This window comes from Sphaeramia orbicularis, chromosome 5 (assembly GCF_902148855.1).
Source record: "Sphaeramia orbicularis chromosome 5, fSphaOr1.1, whole genome shotgun sequence".
Taxonomy (NCBI): Eukaryota; Metazoa; Chordata; class Actinopteri; order Kurtiformes; family Apogonidae; genus Sphaeramia; species Sphaeramia orbicularis.
The window spans coordinates 9,096,307-9,108,587 of NC_043961.1; the positions used below are offsets into that span (position 1 = coordinate 9,096,307).

Sequence of the window (12,281 nt, forward strand, 5' to 3'; positions counted from 1 at the left end):
GACGGGTTTGTACAAAATCTGAAGTTTGTAGACATTCGTGGAGGGAGCATATGTACGATGTCCAGATTTCGTACGACGGCATTAGCGCTCTTTCCTTGGAAATGACAACATCCAGGGTCAGTGTATCTGTTGGTAATTGGATTTTCTTTTTTCAGAAACAAAAGAAAAACTAGTTGGTTAATTTGATTTTGTTTTAAAATAGAAGACTTACAGTTGAATTTCAAGGCGGTTTTTTTTGTTCAGTGTCAAAACAGATAAACCAAAATTAAAAAACAGACTAATTTTTGTTTTTTCTTCCTAATAAAAAATAAAGTTACTACCTGACAGAAATGGAAAAACTGACCAAAAACAGCTGTTTTTTTCATTTTCTGAGACTATATGTTGTCATTTTCAAGGAAAGAGCGCTAATGCCATCGAGGTCACAAAGATTCTTATGAACAATGGGTTTGTAGGAATCTTCCAATTCGTACAAAATCTGGAGTTTGTTGACATTCTCGGAGGGAACATGTCTATGATGTCCAGATTTCATGCAAACCCATCATTCATAAGAATCTTCATGACCTTGATGGCATTAGCGCTCTTAAACTGAAAATGACAACATCCAGTCACAGAAAAAAAAAAAAAAAAAACCTGCCATTATTGATCCGTTTTCCATTTCTCTCAGGTACTTTCTTTTTTGTTATTAGAGAAAACGAAAATCAATCCATTTTTTGACACTGAAAAAGAAAAACGCCTTGAAATTAAATTTTAATTCCACTATTTTAAAATGAAAATCAATGAAACAGTAGTTGTTCTTTTGTTTCTGAAATGAAAATCCAATTACCAACGGATACACGGACTGTGAGATATATCTTATTTGTCTTTTGGAGTTAATTTGGTTTATATTGTCAGATAAAACACGACAACTTAGTTTTAACCACCTATGTGTTGATGTTGAACAAATATTTCATTATTGTAAATGTTTTTTTTAATGTTTTTCCTCAAATAATTGTGATTTTTTTCCCCATTATTTGGCAAGTGTTGTTCACAGTTAACAATAAAAAAGGATTTAAATAAATAACTGTTCTTTTACACCGTTATGTGTTGTTGTACCTTTTGCATGTATTTGCTTCTTTTCTGTTGTTTTCATTCTGTTATTTATTTATTTTGTTTTACATTAGTTTTGTTATGTTGCTCATGTCTTTTCATCCTACAGTCACAGAAAAAATTCTTCGCCCACCCTTTGTTTTCTTCAGTTTCTTGTTCATTTTAATGCCTGGTCCAACTAAAGGTCCATTTATTTGGGACAAATATATGATACCAACAAAATAGCTCATAGTAGTTTAATTTCAGAGCTGATATCTATCCATTTAACATGTTTTCTTGATAATAACCAAAATCACTTCAGTTCTTACATCAGTATCTGTGTCATTGTACTGACAAAAACAGTGCTTTTAGACATTCCATGTTTTCTTTTCTGTCTGTTTTAGTCACATGACACACACAGGAGTTAGGATTGCATTACAGAACCATTGTTTTTGATGACTTTGGATGGTCTAATAATTTTCCCGCGACTGTATATGTATTTTACATTGTTTCATCTTATGTTTCCACCGTTTACATTTAATTTAAAACCACAGATAACCATTTGGCTCTTCAACATTCAGTCAGGACAAAAAAACAGCCTCTACAGTGGACGGAAAAGATGATGTGACATTAATCAGGATAATACTGACACTAACTGAAACTTGAGACCTATTTGTGTGATATTGGACTAGTCTAAGTAGACAGACTTCTCTAGACCATCCTCCACTTTGGTGTACTCCAAATGGGATTGGAAGTATTGGCTTTCATACTGTGGGCTGCTGCGTACGTACTCCAGGTACTCAGGAGTTCCAGGGAAGATGACATTGTCTGCCAGTAAGACGCTGCCTTTCCTCAGAAGGCCACAGTCCTGATGATAAAGCAGAGCACGGCATTAGTCACAGCAGTCGAGTCAAGAACGCTGATTAAAATATGACCGAGACGAACTTGCCTCCAGCAGTTTTGTGTCAGGGAGGTAGCGGTCCTTCCAGTGATCCAAGAAAACCAAATCAAATGTTTCCACCCCAAATTCTGTCCTCATTTTGGGGATCCAGTCACCGGACGCCTCCTCCACTAACTGGACCTGAAAAAAGACATCGCACCGTTTGGGTTTGTGCACACGTTCAGATTCTGTGGATTCATATAAAAGTCTGTTAATTATCTGATGCAGACTCTTTTGTTCCTGCTGATGTGTGATTTTATAAGGAGAATTTTATGGGAAAATACTAGTGGACTGTTGCACTCATGTTACAAAGGTCTGTAGTAGAGTACATGATAGGGAGGATGTGTTTTTGGGGAGATTAATAAAGGTATCTATCTATCTATCTATCTATCTATCTGACACACTGCAAAAATATAAATCTTACCAAGTGTATTTTTTTTATTTCAAGTCCAAATATCTCATCACACTTAAAATAAGACAGAATCACCTAAAGAGGAACTTTTCAGTGAGATATAAAAACTGATTTTAAGATAATAGATCTGGAAAATCTGATTTCAAGAAATCTGACCAAGATAATTTTCACTTGTTCCATTGGCAGATTTTTTTCGCTTGAATTAAGCAAAAAAAAAAAAAAAAATCATGAATTAAGCAAAAAAAAAAAATAAATCTTGAATTAGCAAAAAAATCTTGAATTAAGCAAAAAAAAAAAAAAAATCTTGAATTAAGCAAAAAAAAAAAAAATCTGGAATTAGCAAAAAAAAAAAAAAAAATCTTGAATTAAGCAAAAATATCTTGAATTAAGCAAAATTAAAAAAAAAAAAAAAAAAATCTTGAATTAAGCAAAAAAAAAAAAAAAAAAAAATCTGGAATTTAGCAAAAAAAAAAAAAAAATCTGGAATTTAGCAAAAAAAAAAAAAAAAAATCTTGAATTAAGCAAAAAATATCTTGAATTAAGCAAAATTAAAAAAAAAAAAAAAAAAAAATCTAGAATTAAGCAAAAAAAAAAAAAAATAAAAATCTTTAATTAAGCAAAAATCTGCCCATGGAACAAGTAAAAATTACCTTGCTAAGACTTCTTGAAATCAGATTTTCCAGATCTATTGTCTAAAATCTGTTCTTATTTCTCACTGAAAAATTCCTCTTTAGGTGATTCTGTCTTGTTTTAAGTGTGATGAGGTATTTGGACTAGAAATGAGAAGAATACACTTGGTCAGATTTAGATTTTTGCAGTGCATGGACTGCTGCTGCATCTGTGTAAAGTGAACATGTCCAGACTGTTCCCTGGACTGAACCCCCTTTGTGGTCGTTGTACCCACAGCTCAGCTTCACTGTCACACGTTTTAAACACGCCCCAACATCACCACCTACTGGACTGAAACTTTACAGACTTTGTGTAAGATTTTTAACCCTGTAAATCCTGAACCATTAAATCATTGACAGAAAATTCCAGTTCTTTGAAACTGGTGCCTTTATTGGTCCTTCTGAACAACCAAAATATCAATTTCCATGTATGAGTTTTCAGTTTTCTATCATCTTTGATCCATCAGGTCTCAATGCCTAAATATTATCATTTTTGAACAAACAAAACAATAACACAAACATGTCTAACAAATTGTTAATTCCTTTTCTAAATGGTCACAGTTCTTCCTCCTTCCTCATTAATGACAGTCTTGTAGTGTCACTGGAAAGGCCTCTGGTGAATGAACTCCTCCCCCTGGTGATTATCTGTGTATTGCATGTAATCTAATTGTATACATCAGGTTTTTCAAGACAAAAAATATTACACTGATCATGTAGAGGGCTTTCAAAACTCAGGGATCAAATATGATGCGTTTGGTGTTAAAGGGTTAAGACACAGCTCCCTCCAGACCCAGTACCAATAATGAGTGGACCTCGGCACTAAACAGAGGACTGGTTTGAGGTTTGTGACACTACTGGACAGATGCCTTATTCTGTTAAACTGGAAGAACAAAACTCCCCCCACTCATATGATTCTGTTCAAAGACATTATACAACACTTATATTTGGAGAAAATCTAATTTCACAAGTAGAAAATGTAAAGTTATTTAATTAAATTTGGCAGCCTTTTATAGATGACTTTAATACTAAGTAAACAGGGCCAGACCCCCCCCCCCTTTGTGTGTGTGTGTACATGTGTTTGCAGGTGTAGTGTTCTTGTTCTGACATCACATATATTAGATACTGTAAATGACTTTTTTATATTGTCATCACTGGTTGTAATGTGAATACATGCAGATTAAATAAATAAAAAGTCTGTTGGTTTTACTTTGTCCTGCAGTCCTGCCCAAGCTATGATTTGTCGAGCGACTGAGCATAATGTGGGTTAAATTCCAGTGTGATGAGCTTGGCGTTGGTGGAAGGAGGCTAGCGATCCGCACTGTGGAGTACCCACAGTAGGTCCCCAGTTCCAGGACGGTGGCCGGGTTCACCCTCAGACACCACAGAGTCCAGAATGCACCCTGTGGAGAAAGAAGAACACCAACAGTTGACAGAAAACAGAGAAAAGCACAGATGATGTAAAGAGACAAGCTAGCAAAAATCTTTCCGAATACTAACCCTGGATGTCCCAGATGTAATCATAGCCCTGCATCAATAGGACACATGTGCTGGATGTGCCCCGCTCTGAACAATTACTGGGAAAACATATTCATTCTACTCTCACATAGAGATGTAACGATATGAAATTTCATATCACAGTTATTGTGACCAAAATTATCACGGTTATCAATATTATCGCAGTATTGTTGAAATTGTGTTCAAAATGTTCAAAAGTACTAATACACACACTGAAATAATTTAACCAAGTTGTATTTTAAAAAATAAATAAATAAATAATAGGCACAATGGACCTTCTCTTGGCAGAAACATTCAAATATTAACCCTTAGTGGTCTGAGCCTATTTGTCTGTTTTTCAGTACTTTTGATATTGCCTTTATACTATATAAAACAAATGTTTACCATACCCATGTACTATACCCAGCACAACTTCATCTATCTCATCTGCCTATCATTTTTATTATTTTTTCTCACTTTAACCTACTATGTCAACACAAAAGGCCAGAAAACACACAAAAATATAAAATCCAATTTGAAAAATGTATGTCCTTTATCGCATAAATAACACACAGATGCTTACGAACCTTTTCAAAGACTTTAAAAGTGAATATTGGTTCCAAATATTAGGTACAGAAAATCAAAATTGTAATAAATTTAAACTACACTCAAATATTTGACATGAATCATATCTGTACATTGGGCTTTTTCTCCTAAAAGTGCGGTAATCAAACACGGTTATCATGATAATTAGAATTTAACGGTAATACTAAACCGCCTGCAATTTTACCACGGTTTATCATTATACCGGTAATCTTTACATCCTTACTCTCACAATTTTTCGAACAGACCCTTAACTTCCAATTTTGACACAGCTATATTTGCCCCCCCAGCCAATCTGTAAAATAAATAAACTGCATCTTAATTGCCCGTAGACTTATCCGCTTCAACTGGAATTCAGATAAAGCTCCTCTATCCTCCAGTGAGTGAAGGAGGTCCTGTTCCTGCTTCCACTGGAAAAAGCTTCGATACAGAATAAATAAAAAGTGTAGGGATTTCACTTTAACTTGGAACCCTTTTGTAAGCTTTATCAAAGACATCCCCTTCAGTAGACTTCTCAGTCCTTCTCTTTTTTCATTTCTATCCTCATCTTTGCAGTGACCCTTGGTATCATAGAACTGTTTAAAAAAAACAGACTAATAAAACAACCATTATGCATCAGACTGTAATCTGGATTTGCATTTCTTTCTTTTTACATGATAAAAGTCAGTCAAACTGTGTGCCCCCATTTCTTTTCTTTTTATTTATTCAGTTATTTTTCCTTCTCTCTGAGCCTTTGGGTGGGTGGGGTTTAATGTTTGTGTGTTGTTCTGCCTTGGACTTGTTCATTTATCCAATGTTGATGTAAACGCCTACTAGAAAACTGAAAAATAAAGCACAGACGACATTAAGGAGGGTCAGGAAAGGTAGTGAATTCATGTATGAATGCACATGATGCATACCTTTCTCATCCCCCACATTCATGGCCCACTCCTTCTGTCTGCAGAACTGGTCGATGGCTTGGATGACGCGCTGCGAGGGTCTCCTCTAGTGGCGTTCTTCTGTACTGCACTGAGGAACACGCTGAGGAAGCAACACACAACCACAGATAATAAACACAGATCCATCCACAATATCAACAGCTCAAATAATGTATGGAGATAAAAAAATAATCTGTTACCAACGAAACATACAGAAATATACAGTATTCATGAGGGAGGGGTTATAATTTAAGAGAGAAATTAACATTAATATTCACTTAATATGTACAACTAAGACAAGTTTTTGTGTTTCAGTCAGTGGGGTGAGACTAGAACAGATTCAATATAGAGGTTAAAGTAAAGTCCAAGCATGAAACAGTTTAACAGGACGAACAAAGACACAATGTTTAAGAGGTTCAGGGATGAGGGAGTGGTTCTTGTTCCAAGGATGTTCATCTTGTTCTACCACTGAGATATTGCAACTAATTTAAAACAATATGTATTATAAACCAGCTCCATTATTGGAGGATGAGGATGGACACAGGAACTGTTTTGCTGATACACATCCATTGAGGTCAGTGCAACTTCATTTTATTTATATATTTGGGTTATACTGGGTCTCAGCAGCTGCTGAATATATGTTCTGATTACGGTCCTCTTTGATGCTACAAAAGAGTACAGTTTTCATATGCAGAACAAAAGGGGACAAAGACTGAAACTTTCCTAATTTCAGGTGCTGGTGCTGAGTGTGAGCACTAAAATAAAGTATTTAGGTTACTTCATTATGGATCAAATGAACATTGTGTTGTGTATAATTCAGTTACTGCATTATGTATCTGTTGTGGTTCGATGCTAAATTAGGAAACTAGTATTGTTTGATTCTTGTATTAAGTTAGTGATAAAGGTGTAAAAGCACTGAGGGTAGGATTAAGTAAGTTTATACTTCTCCTACTCCTTTTCGACCGTGCAGAATTCAGACATGTATGTGCTTGAAGATAGATTCTGTCCATTTAAATGTTTATTTTGTTTTGTTTTATTTAGTTCTTTGCATGTTTGAAATAAATAACGAAAGAAAGAAAAGAAAGAAGAAAAGAAAAAGAAAAGAAAAAAAGAAATGTCTGATGATGATGATATGTCCAGGCAGAGTCAGATGTTTTATGCCCACATCCATATGTTGGAAGAAAATTCTCAATGTGTACAGAAAATGTTCAGAAACCGTATTGTCCTCGTCTTTATACTGCCCCCTGATGGTCCAGGTTTAAAAAGACGAGCTTACAGAAGCTCAAAGTTCCATATAATGATTCCATGAGAATACTGTTTAAAAACCCTTGATGGACTAATGAACTTGAGTAATTTTGTTTGCAGGAGTTAACACTTTTCAGGCTCTTATGGGAAACTTAATGTACAAATGCATCTGTCAATTGAAGGATTCTCAGAATTCTATCATTATGCTATGGACAAATCCCAGTCATAGTTCAGTGTGATACCAGTCATCCTTGTGGTGACACTGGTACAGTTGTCTTTTATAATATTGGTGATGTGTTGTCTGTGTTTTTAACATTCATTCATTTTCTGAACCATTTACTCTCACTAAGGTCACAGGGGTCGCTTGGAGCCTATCCCAGCTACTTATGGGCAAAGGCGGGGTTCACCCTGTACGAGTCGCCAGTTCATCTCAGGGCTGAACATAAAGAGACAAACAATCACTGTCACACCTATGGGTAATTTAGATTACCCATTAACCTATCAGTGCATGTCTTTGGATGGTAGGAGGAGCCAGAGTACTCGGAGAGAACCCATGCAAGACACGGGGAGAACATGCAAAACTCCACACAGAAAAGTCCTCACCATTGATTGGTGTTGAAATCGAACCCAGGACCTTCTTGCTGTGAGGCACGAGTGCTGTCCACTGTACCACTATGGCGTCCTGTTTTAACCTGTGTTGACCTGTTTTATTTATATATTTATTTGCTTGTTTGTCTGTTTTTTTAAATTGACGTCTGGGTCTGGGTCTGGGTCTGGAGATGGAGATGAAGATATGTATATACAGTCATATACTATAGTTGAACTGCTTGGTTATCTGCCTCTCATTCTTCTGTTGTACCTTCTGCACATGTTATTTTATATTCTACAGTATCATTCTTTACCATCTTAATTCACTGAGTATAAATACAGTGAACTTCATACTATCTAGCTGTGAATCTCATTCTGTGAATCTCTTCACTTCCACTCTCTCCAGGGGATATTAATGCATTCAGAGTGGAAGAGTGTCAGTATTACAGCAGCACGACTGAGAACAGATGATTCTGTACCTTCCAGGTGTAACTGATAACATTAACGCTGGCTCAGATCCAGTTACACACTGACACAGAACGTACAGAAGAACATAAAGTAGGGCAGTGGGACACAAAGAACTGCACACATTCAGTGATAAATGGTATCGCTTGCATATGTGGTCTTCTGTTTCATAGTAAATCTGAGTTAAACTTCTTTTAGAATCTTCTGGGAGATAAAGAATCCCACTGTTTGAAGAAGACAGTGGAATAATGGGATATTTATTTACATTTGTATTAAACTGTAGTCACTGAATTACTTTCAGTCAGATGAAAGTTTATGTAATTATTGGTAATATGGAGTTATGGAATAAAGGAGCACAGCACAGACCTCAATGGACCTTTCATTCACCCACAACATTATTACATCATAAATGATCAGTGTCAGTTGGTGATCTGTGACTTCTATATAATTTAACTGAAGTTCTAAGCTAGTCTGAGGATCTCCAGTGAACATCTGTCCAATCCATGTTCAGTCCTACAATTAGCTTCACTTTTTATAAATCTGAGTTCTTTGACAGTTTAAGTTAGTGTAAAGAAATAAAGTCAGAAGACAAACTACAGAAATGCTCTCAGCCCCATATCCTGTGCAATTCTGCTGCAACAGAATGATATAATAGAATGATTTAATAGAACAATATAACAGAATGACTTCATAGAATAATATAGTAGAATGATATAATAGAATAATATACTGGTTTTCAGTGTTTGTCAATATTCAACTTTTGGATTAATTTGTGTTTTTCTGTACAAATCTTTCACAACAGCCCTTTTTCAACCGGACTTTTTAATATTCTATCCTTGTTAACTGTTTTAGACTGTTTTTCAATATCAGATGTTCTTAAATCTTGTGATACTTGTTAGATTTTTATTACTGAATTAAATAAAGCTTTTCTTAAATTTTAATAATATTAAATTTAGCCTCTGTGCCTCTGCAAGTCACGTTTACAACAAACACTGATTTTTCAGTACTTTGTCACAATTTTCAGGAATGTTGATATTGACCCAAAGAACAAATGATTAAATTTTGGAGGTGATCACGTGGGGGGGGGGGGGTGATCTGCCTTGGTGGAGGTCTGTGCTCTCTGAGTGCTTTTCTAGTTTTTATATATTACCCCTCTATCTCCTACTAAATTCAAAAAAATATTTGGGTTTCCTGGTGTGTCCACACATACCACACCATATTTCTTTTAAAACTCTTCTTCTTCTGTTGTTGTAACGTCCATCAACATCCATTTTTTTTAATTCACGTGACTCTTGTTGTGGAAAAAGGCCTTCCATTGCAGGTTTGTGTGATATGCCATTGCACTATGCCTGAAAACCACTTCTTGTCAGCGCAAAACTGTTAATTGAAAAAAATCGAGTTTTGGTAAATTTGGAGTTTTTTCCATTAGGTACATTTTTATGCACAAGTTATAGTCACACAATTTGAGGGTCAATGGAAAATAGACTACTGACAGACATTTAACATGGGAGTGAATGAGAAACAAAATGTGTCTTTGGTTTCATGTGTCTATGACATTCTACTGGACCAAGGAATTTACCAGTCATTTATTAAATCATCACCATGGCTCAGAAGACCACCAGCTGCCCCTTCCTTCCTTGGAGGAACTCTATAGTTCCCACTGTCTCAGGAGGGTGCGGAATATTATCAGGGATGCAAACCACCCTGGTTTTCCACTTTTTGAACTTTGACCCTCTGGCAGACGTTTCCCGGACACTAAAGTCCGGCACAAACCGTCTATAAACAGTTTTTATCCCAGGGCCATAATTACACTGAATACTGCTGGACATTAATTCATTGTGTGGAATGCTGAATGTTTTCCAGGGTATATGTCCGCTGCGAGTGTTCATATTTTTAAAACTAAACTCAAAACTTATCTTTTTAGTCTAGCTTTAATTAAACCCTTACTGTAAACTTTCCTTTGTTGCTTGTATTTTTATTTGCAACCGCGGGACAGTGGGGGGTTTTGTTGTGTAGCACTTAGTGCTACATGTACCATGTATGAAAAGTGCTATAGAAATAAAGTTTGATTGATTGATTGATATGATGTTTCATGTGTCTTTTATTCTTCTAGTGACTCTTTTTTATGCTGCTTTTTTTTTTTTTTTAGATAATTATGCCGTCAGGGTTTTTCTTTTATATTTTAATTTTTATAGTCTTTTATACACATTATTTATACTTTTTATGGGACCTTGGACGATTGCACTTTTTAAAATTTCATTATACCTGTACAATGACAATAAAGACATTCTATTCTATTCTATTCTATTCTATTCTATTCTATTCTATTCTATTCTATATGAGTCCAGGCTCATGTTCAATGGTGGGATCACTGATGTCATGGTTTAAATCTGTAAATAATAAATGGCTCAACCACATGAGCAGCTGTGTTTAACTGTACATCATACATGTTTGTCTTCCCTCCTGTTCAGAGCTAGAACCCACCTGAGGCCGTGTAGACTGGGTCAGTGTGTCCAGTATCGGCTCCATGATGATCTCATGCCACAGAATTGTCAGTCCTCCATGATACTGCACAACAGCAGGGATGATCCACCGGGACAAAGCATAGAGAAGAGCTGCTCCACCGACGCACATGTAATAAGAGTCAGCCACATCCTAGAACCACACAGAACCATAAATTCAGCATGGTGTATGTTTGTGCACGATGAACCGAGGCAGTGATGAATGAACTGGACTGGGTTCAATAACAACCACATATCTGCATGAGATAAATAAAAGCTCATATCTGCCTTCACTCTACCTCTGCTTTTGTGTTGTGCTAATGAGATGGGTGTTTACTATGCAGTGTACATATGTTCCTGCTCCTGTTTCATTATCAGCTGCTGCTGCTGCTGCTGCTGCTGCTGGATCCAGTCTGCACCCCCACACATATCTCAGTGTGATGATATCGCTGTAGGATAAGGGAACATTTCATCCAGGTAACGGAAATAAGCAGCGATACATATAAAGCTGTGCTTCTGGTGTCATTTCCCATCCTCAGAAACCAATTAGTTTTGATCTGTTGGGTGAATAAATTATAAAAAAAACAAAAAACAAAACAGAGGAAATAAGAAGAGAGAAGCAAAGCTACAGTATAAGCCTCCTGTGGGAAAGCAGTGAAAAACATGGGCTGGAAAATGCTCTTGGTTGCAATAATAATGGAACTGTGAAAGACCAGTGGTGGTTGAGCTAATTCCTTTTGATTTGGAGTTTGAGTTGCATGGCAACTAGCTGGGGGTTAAGAGCGCTGGCACAAAAGGCACATCCCTCGGACTTTAACCTTTACTTCGCTTTCTTTCCAATGTACACACAAAGAGGGATTCAGAAACAGAAACACACAGCGTTCAGGGCACAGTTCACAAATTCATACGGTTTTATCAGAGCTGACGGCAGGGATGAGGACACAAGAATGGACTGCACAAAACCTAGACAACTCTACTGCAAGTGTTGACTGAAAAGTTGTTAAGTATTAAAAAAACAAAAGAGAACAAAGCTGGAACATGTGCAAAGGGGAAATGAAACATGAGTGAGTGTGCAAAATGTTAGTTTTGATCTGAAAATCCTACCAGTGTAAACAGTTCTGAGTGCCAGAACCCAAAACCTGGTCCTCGCCAGCTCAGCCTGTTTAGAACCTAAATGAGGGGAGGTGTCCCTGAGGCAGGAAAAAAGCTTTCCGCTGTTATTAAAGAGTCTGTAACAGAAAACAGGACTTACATGTGTGGGTAGGCGGCACTCCCTGTCCTCTTCTCACCTCCTGTTGCTGCAAGAAAAGCTGCGACTTCCCTGACTGACGGACATACGGCTGCGTTTACATGGGACTAACTCCTCCCATCTTTTTCCTTCCA

General features: G+C 36.5%; 1 protein-coding gene across 1 annotated transcript; it reads right to left on the bottom strand.

Moving 5' to 3' along the window:
* Positions 1-1,592: 1,592 nt before the first annotated feature.
* On the bottom strand, positions 1,593-11,051 carry comtb (catechol-O-methyltransferase b). The gene is given in 11 exon segments (XM_030133829.1): positions 1,593-1,933; positions 2,015-2,146; positions 4,293-4,336; positions 4,339-4,377; positions 4,380-4,455; positions 4,457-4,485; positions 6,082-6,148; positions 6,151-6,185; positions 6,714-6,729; positions 10,882-11,030; positions 11,033-11,051. Coding segments are annotated over 11 exon segments (786 nt in total). The 3' UTR covers positions 1,593-1,753.
* Positions 11,052-12,281: the final 1,230 nt, after the last annotated feature.